Source organism: Phaseolus vulgaris, chromosome 3, assembly GCF_051622355.1.
Source record: "Phaseolus vulgaris cultivar YP4 chromosome 3, ASM5162235v1, whole genome shotgun sequence".
NCBI classification, from domain to species: Eukaryota; Viridiplantae; Streptophyta; class Magnoliopsida; order Fabales; family Fabaceae; genus Phaseolus; species Phaseolus vulgaris.
Genome location: NC_143500.1, coordinates 46769823 through 46783242, shown reverse-complemented (window position 1 = coordinate 46783242; position 13420 = coordinate 46769823). Strand labels below are relative to the sequence as shown.

Sequence of the window (13420 nt, the reverse complement as noted above, 5' to 3'; positions counted from 1 at the left end):
TACTACTAATACGTTTTTATCCTTATTTTTTATGAAATCCTTTTCTATGGTTAATTAAGTTATATTTTTGTTATGTTGTATTTTTTAATTGTTTTATTGTGAAGTTTTTTAATATTAAAAAATAGTAATTTTTTATTTATATAAGATGTGATTTATTTTTTAATTTTATAGTATATGTTTAATATTTAAAAAAATTATTTGAAATTCTGTTTTTATTTTTTTTTATGTTTATATTAATATATTTCTATATATAGTTATTATGTTTATGAGTTATAATTTATTTTATTATAATTTTTTATGAAATTTTTTTTATTGTTAATTACGTTATATTTTTGTTGTTATAGTATTTTTTATTTTTCATTTCTAGAGGGTTTTTAATATTAAAAAATAATATCTTTTTATTTATATAAGATTTGATTTATTTTTCAATTTTATTACTTGAAGTTCTGTTTTTATTTAATTTGTTGAATACATATTTTTTTTCTAATTATAGTTTTTATATTATACATATTTACATTTAACATATATTTTTTTAATTATAATTTTTAAATTTACGAAATGTGTGAAAGTTTTTCATTTTTAAACAAAAACAACTCATTTTATTATTAATTTTTTTAATAGGCAAGGGTTAATCTGTAAAGTAACAATTCACACATTTAAAAAAAAATTAAAATTTCATCATAACCATCACATCACTCACAAACTCCCATAAACTTTCCTCACACATCCACCCTAACATACCCGAATCCAAACACCCTCACTTTCTTCACACTTTCCTCACACATTCACTTCCTCAAATCCTCACACATCCTCTCCTCAATCCAAACAGAGCCTAAAAGAGACGGCGAAATTTCATCTTCTCAAACAACGCCAATTGTCTTTCTTTCCACCCTTACAAGGAACATTTCATGTCATTCTCTTCCAATTCCGCATTATGAGTTTCCTAATGTAGGGTGTGTTTGGATTAAGAAAAGATTTTAGAAAGTAAATTTGTAGTGATTAGGTTGTTAGGATTGAGATATATTAGAGTAGATCTATAAAAAAAGTTTATTGAAGTTTGTAATGTGATGATTATGTTAGAGTTTGTGTGTGCTTTGATAGATATAATAAATTTAAAAGATTTATAAATAATTTAATATAAAAATTTTAAAAGTTAAAATTAAAATTAAAATAATTTTTAAATTAAAAATTAATAAATAATAATAAAAATGCATATTAATAATTAAATTTTAAATTTCTTTTTATTTATTATTTTAATTATTCATTTTATTATAATATAAAAATATATATTAAACATTATACTTATATTTATATTAAAATATAATTTATATATATAATTAATTTTAAAAAAATCCACTTTGTTCACAAATCTCTTAAAATCAGCGAAAATTTGAAGGAATAAAAAAAAATATTGTTTTTCGTGATTTCATCTCACTTTTTGTCTGCTTTTCTAACTTTCCTTTCATTTGCTTTTCTAACTTTCCTTTCATTGGCACATTTATTTGCTTTTCTCATCCTATATCTCTTCCAATTCCACACTATCAGTTCCAGTAAACATAGTGTGAATGATTTGATAAATTTATTTATTCGTGTAATATTTGTTTTTACATTTTAAAAATAAATACTGTTCTTTTGATTTATCATTTATAGAAATAATTCTTATTTTCATAAACATGCAACTAAAATTATTTTGTTCCTATTATAATCAAATCTTCTTTATCAATCATAAATTTATTTCGAGGAACTTCTCTAAGGAAAAAAAGTATTAAAAAAGGTATTTTTATAAAAGTTAAAATTAATTTATATACGAATTAAAAATAAAAATATAGATAAATTATAAAAAAAATACAAACTTTTATATATATATATATATATATATATATTAATGTATAAAAAATTATATATGCGTAGGAACTTTAATATTCAAGTGGGAGAAGTCTATAATTTGCTTCATGTAAGGAGTTACAAGAAGACTTGCTTGTATAAGGGTTTAAGTATTTCTAAAATACTTCTATTATTTATTATTTTTTGTTGGTAAAAAAAAAATATGAAAGAAAGAAAAGTCCTGGGTGAGAAAAGAATGATATGCTTGACTTTGGAGCCTATAATTCTGATAAACTTAATTGGATTTAAGACTAGTACAAATAATTGTATTTATCAAATAATTAAGGAAATTTATAAATTTTTGTCACAAAATATTAATTGTTAACATCTAGAGTAAAGAGGGAGATTCGAATCTATCACATATTTCTCTCCTTTACTTCTTTTTATATCAAACCAAACTTATATGCTTTTTCCCATCAATAATGAAGATGTAACAAGATACACAAGATTATATTTAAAGTAACTTCTCTTATTTTATTTTAGTATACATACATGTTATTGATAGAAATAAAAATTAACCAAAGTGTGAGGTGGAGTTGATAGATTTCTTTAGCAAAATGGAGGAAAATGCCTTTTGGAAGATATTTACTTCAAAGAAAACTTCACACACATGTGCATATTCCAAAATAAATTTCAGATGTATTGATACACATCAACACAAATCTGCATATTAATGAACACATGTTATGATTCCGCTGAAACTTTATTACCTTTTACCTCAACACAACACCATCGTTAATGTTTAGTTATTATCACCAAGATGCTCTAAATATACTTGCTGCGCAGACATATGAAAGTATGAGTTAACGTGGAGTTATTTTATCTGTGATTTAAAAAAAGATTTTATAGGAGGAAGAGAGTCCCACGTAAGGTAGCATAAGCATTACACAGGCTTTGAAGCTGACCAATGACCATAAAAAATATAGGACAATTGACTTTGACTTGAAAAATTGTCATTGATATTATGTGTAGCATGTATTAGTCACTACGTGCCAACCACCAACCCGTGCGCACCGCAATCTTTGAGTCTTCTTAACATCTTTTTCCTATTACGTCAAATAATATGTCTGCTTCAAATCTTCAATACCAGTTTGAACATCTGCGGCCCACAATGGATTTTCCTCGCCAGCTGTCAAATTTAAGACCCAAATTAATTAATCAATCAATTAAATAAGAAGCAGATAAAGAAATCACCACGTGCACAAAGTAGTAAGCTAATCACTTCACGTTTCTATGCTGAAATTATTATATATATATATCCTTTTTCCTTCAATGCTACTATTATTTATTCTAAGGTCTAACTAAACAGTTTGGCCATATCTATGCATAGTTACGTAGAATATTTTTCATTCAAACAAGTTGAAATTCTTTTGAATATTAAATTACAGATTATTGACAAGTTGTAGATTTTATAATAACATATATGGTCGGGGTTTACAATAATTGAGAGAGTGCATGCATCAGATAGAAAGGAATCAAGTGCGTTGATAATGCAATTTAAGTTTGGGTAATGGGAAATTATTAAGCTTTTACAAGTAGGTGATTGAAGTGAGAGGAATCTAAAGACATTTGATGAAGGTGTGATGAAAAAAATTATGAGGAAATGGCAGATAAGAGATGTTTGGAGTGGTCTTGCATAGGTACAACAGCTCCAAGGTTTTTGTCTGCTTTCATTTGTCTTTTTAATATTAATAGCCATGAGCATGGCTGCTGAATGTGTGACGCCAATACTAAAATTTGCGGCTCAAATTTTTAGTGTGAAGGTCGGCATATTAGTGGGTTCTTATCCTAGTCGGCAATATACATACATAACCTTCAATCTCATAATTCTTCTATATGCTTTCAAAGACTTCATACTCTATTTTTGTTCTAATAAAAAATTAAATGTAAAGATAGATAATAAGTCTTTTAAAATTAATTTTCAGAATAATTTAATCCCGTATTTAAGATTAAACACTTAAGAAGAAGATAGGGGAATAAAGCTCCGATGATGCGACAGATCTTAAAACAATTCTTTTTAAAAAAATGTTTAGTTTCACGGCCTCCAACTTTTTTTCATAAAAGTAATAATAATAAATAAATAAAATAAAACGGAAAATAATAATAATAATAATAATAATAATAATAATAATAATAATAATAATAATAATAATAATAATAATAATAATAATAATAATAATAATAATAATAATAATAATACAATTTCTTTCATACATTTCGTTATTTTACATGTCTTCTACTAGTTTAAAATATAGGAATCAAATCAATCAAGTCATAAAGAACTTGAACAATTTGGTGAATCATAGTAACCATATTTAATATTAGAGTATAAAATAGATTTAAGAATAATTTTTGATTTTTTTTATATTAAAAGTTTTTATGTTAGACATCATTATGTTACTTGACATCTCAGTTATGCTAATACCTTAAGTAACAACAATCATTGTCATCACATGAAAAAAGTATTATTCAATAAAAGAAAAAAAAATACAAAATATGGAAGAACTTAACCAAAACTCATATATTTACAAAAACGATACATATGTAGACTATACCTATTAATAAAAAATTCTAAGAAGATAATAGATGACTAATTTTTTATTTTTTTATGTATTATAATTATGTTTTTTTGTCTTTGAAGTTTTAATTGTGCAAATTAGATTTTTATATGCCTAATTGTTTCATTTTGATATTTTCATTATATGTTTAATAAATTTTATCGATTTAACGTTGAATAATGATGACATGACAGGTGGCATGTTTCTTGACACAAGTTGACATCTTTTGGATTCTTCATTATTACAATGACTGACGAACCAAGTAATTACATTATGTCAACGTATGAGTTAAGCAACAAGTTGATTGCTACAGCCTTTTCCCTGTAGTTATTCATTGTTCGTGCCAATAAAATTTGTTAAATATATGTAATGAAAGATTAACAACAAACAAAATCCAAATCAAACAACTCCTGTATCTAGAGAATCCAATTGGTCCTATCAAAGGTAAAATCACTGATATTAGATATAATATTTGAAAAAATAAAAAATAAAAGTTTAAATGAATTTTTTGTAGCATTAAGGAGTATATGAAAACTACACAATAGAATATGCACCTCAATTAGTCGTTTTAATTGTTTTTTTTTTTCACAACTCTGCATTTTTATTTATTCTCAGAGAATATATGTTGGTGAGAGATATGATTAATTGAAAATGAAGCCGTCTTTTTTTTATTTCTTCAAACTAACCTTATGCAAAAGTTTCAGTTGTCGGCAGATGTTATCTGCGACTTTTTTTTACCTTCAGATAAGCGTGATCGATGGTGCTAATTGTCCCAGTGTAGCACGTGTTAGAGAAAAACAAATTTTATTTTTAAAATAAAAAAAGGCTCCACAAAGTATATTTTTAAATCTGTTGTCAAAGTTAGCATACGTTTGTTAATTTTTTAAGCTGAAAAATAATCATCTCTAATTTAAGCTCTTCTGGTTTTTCAGTTTTCTACTTAAATGCTTTTAAACTACAGCTTCCTCCGTCTTTTCATTTACTATTTGTTCTGGCAAAGTCGTTCCCTCCTTGAGTCTTTTCATTCAATAAAAAAGTTCCTTGATGCATTGTAAGATCTCAATACTACACTCTCACAGCAAAGCTCGCAACCAATTGCAGCATAAAACATTATCTGGTGTCATAACTTTAGATGACCCAGCATGAAAATTATACTATAACTTGTATATAAATTCTTCAAATTCTTCTGCATTTTTTTTGGTGAAGTGGAGTAGAATGAGCTCTTGTAGTCAGACAAACAATAATGTGCTCAAAATGTTCCTTGTTAAATGAATGTGAATCACCCTAAGAATACCGAAAGGTTAGCTTCCAAAGCAAACTCGAAAAGTTATTAGAGTAGGCTAAACATACTTAATTGAGTACAATAATAATTCTAAAGATTTGAATGAATTAATTGTAGTCTAGACGGACACAAGAATTTTACAAATAAAAATTTATTATATGTGACATTTAGGTACACGTCATAATAATATATTTAAAATTAATTAATGATAGATAACGTCACTACGGTGTATAATAAAATTGAAAGAAATTGAATTAAAATTAAATTTAATGAAATGACGTGGGTTAGACTGACACAAGATAATATTATTTTATTGGACATTGTTTGGTCGATTCTAATTGAAATGTATACTTAAAAATATTTAAGCACATGTTTGCTTATTTACGTAATTTGTTCTTACACGGTTAAGTTTTGTTTTCCCCTTTTCCTTCTTTGTTGCAAAAAACCCTAATCGTGCTCTTCTATCCATTTGTGAAATTTTTGATATTATTATGGTCTTGAGTGTTGAGATAATCTTCCAAATCTTTCAATCTTTGAAACCACCTAAGCAGAAACCGATGAATCTAAACCTTGAATATGAAGGACGAATATTACATTTTAAAAAGCTGATGAAGAGGTTGTCAGTAGGAGGCTAAGGATGGTGATTAAAGTTTGGAGCTTAACCTCCGTCATTGGTTTTGAAGGTGAGTTCAATCTTGACTGGTACATTGTAAGATTCGATTGGGTACTTTTTTATGATTTTTTTTGTTTAGAATCAGGTGGTGTTGAGGTTGTAAAATGAATGTGATGTGGAAGTGAAACGTGGGTTGAGATTTCCCTAAGGTTAGTTTTAAGAGTTCATAATACATTGTAGTGAATAATTGAAATAGAAAGATATCGACAATTGGAACTGTTGTGATAAATTACAAATAAAAGATCATTTTAGTTATATTTTTTATATGTTATGGTTTAATTATTGATTTGAGTGAAGAATTTATTCAACACTAGCTAGATAAGTGTAGTTTATTTTTTGATAAATAATAAAAAAAATAGATTATATGAAACATTTGGGTGCATCAATCATATACTAGTTATAAAAAATATAATTTTGTAGGTATGAAGTACATCATTCTCTAACTAATCTTAAGTTACTACTGACATGATATCCCAATAAATTTGCAATTGTTACCATCCGAAAAGCTTGTGTGAATACAATTAAGAATGAATAGTTCAATTAGTGGTGATTGTATGATGCACTTATTTTATGAGCATATATTCCCATGTAGCATGGTTATGCAAGTTTCCTCCATTTTATCTTCTTAACCTTTCAATCCATACAATCGTGTAATACGTGTGAATAATTTCTTTTCCTGAATATGAAGTAGAGTATAGTATAACATAGTTATTCAAGTTTCCATTTATTCAATTGTTACACAAACATAACATGCATATACTTATTCCAGTACAGAATCATGTTAGCTTTGAATAGCATATATTGGTTCTTCTATGCATAGTAGTTCACAAAAAATAGTTTCATGTACCAAAAATTTCATATTTTATTTGGCAGGTTTGAAATAGAATAATAAAATTTGAAATGTTTTTAATTTTTTTATCACTCTTAAAAGTCGTCAAACCAATGTTTTTTGTTTTTTGTTTTCCTTTCCAAAGAGTGGGTCACACCCACTCTAACCTCATATACTTTTTTCAATGCATGAATTATATGGACACAATTTATTTTTTTTAATTTGTTTAAATATTTTTCTTCTATTTTGAGTGGGTCACTTTGGTTCTAAATTTTATATAGTTTTTTTATGTGTGGGTTAGACCAACAAAAATAAATTTTAGTAATTTTTAAAAATATTTAGCATGTATCTCTAAATTTTTTTTCTAGTTAACATCAGTTTGATACACACTATATTATTAAATATTTTTCATCTGTTGGATCAACGCCAAGAGTCTTTTCATAGGCTGACACAAAACTCAGTAATTTCAAATCATATAACGGAGAATTTTTAGGTGATATAAGGTGAAAGTTACTCAAACTTTAGCAATTGGTTAAAGTCTCTTTTTTGACTAATCCTAAAGTTATTGATTTTCTTGTAATGAATTAACCAAAGTTGTTCCTCGGTTTTGATGGTTTTTGATCTTCAGTCTTGATGAAGTTCATGTCATACTTACAATCAAGTTAGTATTCATTAGAAGAATATCCCTTTAAAAATCCTTTTACCTTATGTTATTTACCTATTTATATTGTCTTTATTGAACTTTTTACTGATTAGAAGAGGGTCAAATATCTTCTTAATCATGGTTTTGAGGTTGTGGGCGACAATCTGAATTTGAGCTGGTTTATTAAGAGTTTGTTTGAGGATAGGTCAGCCAACAGTGTAATCTTCGTCTCGGTGGTAGAATTGTAGTTAAAATAAATGGTAGGAATAAAATTTCACAAACGTTCTTTACTGAATTCACACCACTTAATTTGCACCAGATTCTGGAAGGCAAGAAGAGTCGTAATTTTTCCCAGCAGCAGCAGTCTGTAAACGTTGATAAGAAAGGGACAATTTAACACTTCAGCGGTTGAAATATTCAAGCACTTTCTTTGTATGGGAAAGCATTTACCATTCCCCAAGATTCTACGTGATTTGTTGGGTCAACCCTAGATGGACTTTTTACGAATTATCTATGGAGAGAAAAAATATTCATTATAACTTTGTGACTATAACTGCACTATATATTATATCGTGTCTATGACTTGGCAAGAAGTTAGACTCAGCTATTCACTTTCTGTTAGAAATGGAATTTCCCAAACGAATGTGCCAGAGCAAGATGCTCTCATCCTTTCAATGGTCCCTTACTAACAAAAAATAAAAAAATGGAGTGGTTGAAACAGGCCTCAAGAACCAAACAAATTAGCATGACTTATAAAACCTATAAACTTTGACTACTTCACCCTTCATTTCTTTTTAATTGAAATAACTTAATCAGTAAAGCTCAATTATGTGTTTCGTAAACAAGTTTGACATTAATTATAAGGACATATAGGAGCTCAATCCAAAAGGCCAAAACAAATAAACTTCTCTACTTAAAGTTCTCAAGCATAACCACTGTGGTGGTCCATGCATGTTCTACCCAGAGGGCCACATGTATATATACCTCAAACATAATGGATATGTTGGAGATTGGAGATGTTACATTTATTTATAATAATGAAAACTTTATAATATAGTCTTATAATTGCAGTATGTACGGCATATATGCCCAGTTATAACCGGTCGGAATAAGTATTACATGTTATTTTTGGAAGTGTTTCTAATATATATGTTTAAGAAAAGGTCTCCAAGATGCAAAGAGACTCTCTTCTCTGCATGCATCTAGAAGGCCTCAATAACATCACGTTGACAAAGTGGCCATGCGAGTATCCACTTGAGATTATGACCAAATTGTGTACAGTTCAATGAAACGAAGCAAATTAAAGCTTCAGTGAAAGTAGGAGAAAAAGAAACTGCAATTAATGATGTTCTTAGAAAAACGATAACAATGAGCAGAGTATGATAATGTACGTGGCAGACACGAGAGCAGATAATTGAATGAAATTGAAGACGAAGTCAATGGTAGAGACGTTGCAGTGTAATGACTGAGGGTTCTTGTGTTACTGTTTTTGAGTTAGATAACTTACTTCTTACTCATAAGAAAACATATTAACTTTGATCCAGATCACGCTATCACCTCCATTGTCGGTCTTATTATGAAGTAATTGTCAAAACAAAGTTGAAATTTCTTCTTTTCTAGAATCCTTCATTTGAAGACTCTTGAAGTTTACGCGCACATGCCTGGGTCTTGAAGGTTATGTTTCAGAGATATGAAATAAATTAAATTTATTGCTATTATTTAAAATAAATGTAGACAATTTTGTAAATTTATTTGCTTTCATTTTGTGCAATGTTTATTTTGAGCTATTCAAACTTATTATTTACTTTCCAAATAATAATAAAAAAATTGATTTTATTTCATACTGATATATGCAAATAATTATATACTAATTTAATATTTTATTTTGTTTCATTCAATAAGATAAATTATTTAAGACTATTTCCCAAACTAAAACTTTGAACAATCTCCATGTTAAGGGCGAAGTTAACATAAAAAGGAAAAATTATAAAAATACCATTCTAGAAAACTTTTTTAATTCTTCTTTACTGGTTTTTTTTTTTAATCTTTTATCTCAATCTACGGTTGGTATCTGCATCTAAACAACTTGGACGAAAAGGGATATCATAACGTCCCACTAAGGTTAAAATAATAATTTTAATCTACCTAAACTATAAAAAAAATTACATTTTTAAGCATTTATCAAGAATGTTAACAGTTGGATTTGGATTGACTCAAACTAAACTCGTCGATATTGTGTATTTAAAATTTTGAAAATAATTCAGAGAAGATTTTAGAGAGCTTTGAATCATAGACTTCTATAGATATAGATAAAGTTTAGATTGTTTGCTTTGATGAAATTCTTTACACGCAACGGATTAGGAAAAAATCTTTCTAAAACTTGCTTTTGTAAAACTCAAATGCATATCAATAACACGAAATATAATTTGATAAACTACGTTTAAATAAAGTTAATTACAATTCTACTATCGTTGAGTAATATTATCATTATTATTTAGATTTATCATTTTGGATTAAATTATAAATACTTTTTTATCACTATTTTTTAAACACAATCATTTTCAACTAAATTACAAATATTCTTTGAACGTAATTACTCTTGATTAAACACAAATATTTTTTTACTCAATTACTCTAACTATAATATTTTGTTCAGATAAAGGTTGTAATATAAAATATCATAAGTTTTGTTTATTGAACAAAATAAACATCATAAGACAAATACAAGTTTAAGAACATTCTTTTAGATAGTTATGAACACAAATAATATTCTTTCTAATTGAAAAAAAAAAGATTAAGAATTGCTTGGAAATGTTAAAAACAAATTTTTAAGTGTCATCAACTTTTTTCTTTAGAAAGAACTTATTTATATAGATCTGGAAAAAACAAAGTCGTTACAAATCCTTTTGTGAGTTTTAAAAGTCTTTTATCTTTTTAGCTTATCATTTGTTCATGTTCAAACAGATGTAATAAATTTTTTTTATACAACATTAAATGTATGTAACTTTTTTACACAACTTTTTTTATATATGAGATGACTTACTAGTTCTAAGATAGATAATGTCCTCTAGTTTAAGATAAGTAATGTCCTTTAATGTAAAACGTCTAACTTTAACATAATTTATTAACTAGTATTTAGTTTTTTTTTAAAATTATTTGTGTAAATCAATTTTAAACACAAATCTTAATGATGACCCTTTAAAAAAATATTCTCTTCAAAAAAAAATATAAACATTCACGAATAAATATTTATAAATCTTGGAAATGTACTACTAATACTCAAAATGATTTTTTATCAGATAAAACGTACTTATCGTTTATATAAATAAAAACTTATAACACAAAAAGTACAAATTGAGAGCATGTATCCATTCCATTACTATACTTAAGTTTGTTAAATTAAACAAAAGACTTACATTTGACAAGAGTTGATTATTGTAAAAATGATATTTTTTTTCTTGTTTAAAAGCCCAATCAAAACTAAATTATATATTTTTGCTTGTTTACACGTTTCAGCAATAGTTTTAAATCAACCAAGTGACGAAATCCTCGTGTCATGTTTCGCTTTCTCATTTTCCTTGGTCTTCAAATAACTTGGCAACAAAGTCATCTGGACTTAATTATCAAAAAATGTGTAGTGTAGAAAAATTACACTCGGTATATTTCATTAGAAAATAAATATAGTTCTTTAAAAGTGAAACGACTTAACACTTGAACAAAATAAAGAAAGTACTTAAATATATGGGGTGTATTCTTAATTTGAGAAATGATCTTGAAACATGTTGTATAATAAAAAGAGGTAAAAATAGAAAGAAAGAGTAGCTTAGCTTTGTAAAGTAAAGAGGGGAGAAAAGACAAAGAAGATGATGAAGAAGAGGTAATTATAAAAAGAAGATGCAGTTGATGTGGACATGATATGGAACAAGGTTAATAGGGTGTTCCCTAGCGCAGACAATTCAAGGCGTCCATGTCTTCACCATAAAGAATAATTGATGAGGCAATTTGTAGGATGCTTCGTGCTTCCATCGTAGCACCATGGTTGAAAGTTGCCTAGACGTTAAAAAAATCACCTTTCTCCCCACTATATATACCCCTTTCAACCCAATCCAAACCAAACCAAACCAATTCTTCAAACACCTTGCAATACTTCAAACACTTTACCTGCAAAGACAAAAAGACCTTCAACTTAAGGCATGGCCAACGCAGCTGAACTTTCAGCTTTGAATCGCATCAAGTTGCATCTTTTAGGTGAACTGTCTCCACTCAACACTCCCCAAAACAAACAACCTTCCTTCCAATTTCATCAAACAAACCCTAGCCCTTCTCAATCTTCTTCCTCTGACTCTTCCCTATCTTTCAATAACTACCTTACTGAACTCCTCGAACCTGAAATTCAATTACCCCTTTTCGAATTCGACTCCAAACCCCAAATAATCGACCTCGACACCCCGAAGCCCCTTCAGAAGAAACCTCAAATCAGTCGGAAACCGTCGCTGCAAATCTCTCTCCCCAAGAAAACCGAGTGGATCAAATTTGGGAACCCAGATCCGAACCCGGAGGTGGTCTTGCCGGAGAACCAGCCGGAGAAGAAGCACTATAGAGGAGTACGGCAACGGCCTTGGGGGAAGTTCGCAGCCGAGATCCGCGATCCGAACAAGCGCGGGTCGAGAGTGTGGCTCGGAACCTTCGAAACCGCCATCGAAGCCGCCAAGGCCTACGACCGCGCTGCCTTCAGACTCCGCGGCTCCAAAGCCATCCTCAACTTCCCGCTCGAAGCAGGCGCGGAGGAGGAGACCGCCGACGCCGAAAGCGAGAGGAAGCGGCGGCGCGAGGAGGAGGTGGAGGAAGTGAAGGTAGTGGTGAAGAAGGAGAAAACGACGGAACAGGAGGTGAACTGTTTTAGGGAGATGCCGTTAATGCCGTCTATGTGGACCGGGTTCTGGGATAGTGATGTGAAGGAGATTTTCAACATTCCGCAGTTGTCGCCGTTATCTCCGACTTTTGGATTTTCACCACTTATGGTTGTGTGAAATTACTAATTCAGGAGTGTTTTGGTTATTTCTGCAACCTCCTGTTTGAGATGAGTACCATGTACATATAACAAATTTGTTAATTCAACCATCTTCAATCTTTCTATCTTTCTGGTTATAACTATTTTTTAGTCTTTAATCTTTATTTTTTAAATTGAATTTATCAAAATAGCAAGATAATTTGGTTTATAAAATTGATATTTTTAAAAATTAATTTAGTGTTTTTAGAAGGTTAAATTGAGGCATTATTAGTTCAGTAACAGTCACTTAGCACATTTGTATTGTTACATAAAAAGGGAAAAAACAAAATATGGATAGAATAACAATTTTTTTCTCTCCTCTACTTGTTATTCATATGTCTACATAACATATGAATAAAAATATACTCTAAAATTATATTTATGAGATAATCCCAGAGATAAGACATTTTTTTAACCTTTCAGATAAACACTAATACTAGCAAATATACTAACAAAGTACATTTGCAGCTATCCCACACTTCCAAGATACTCGAAAAAGCC

The 13420-nt window shown here is 28.5% G+C and overlaps 1 protein-coding gene across 1 annotated transcript; it reads left to right on the top strand.

Moving 5' to 3' along the window:
• The first annotated feature begins 11644 nt into the window (after positions 1–11644).
• Positions 11645–13017, top strand: ERF5 (ethylene responsive element binding factor 5). Its single transcript, XM_068609063.2, has one exon. It carries the CDS (start codon positions 12063–12065, stop codon positions 12897–12899), a length of 837 nt encoding a protein of 278 aa, XP_068465164.2. The 5' UTR covers positions 11645–12062; the 3' UTR covers positions 12900–13017.
• Positions 13018–13420: the final 403 nt, after the last annotated feature.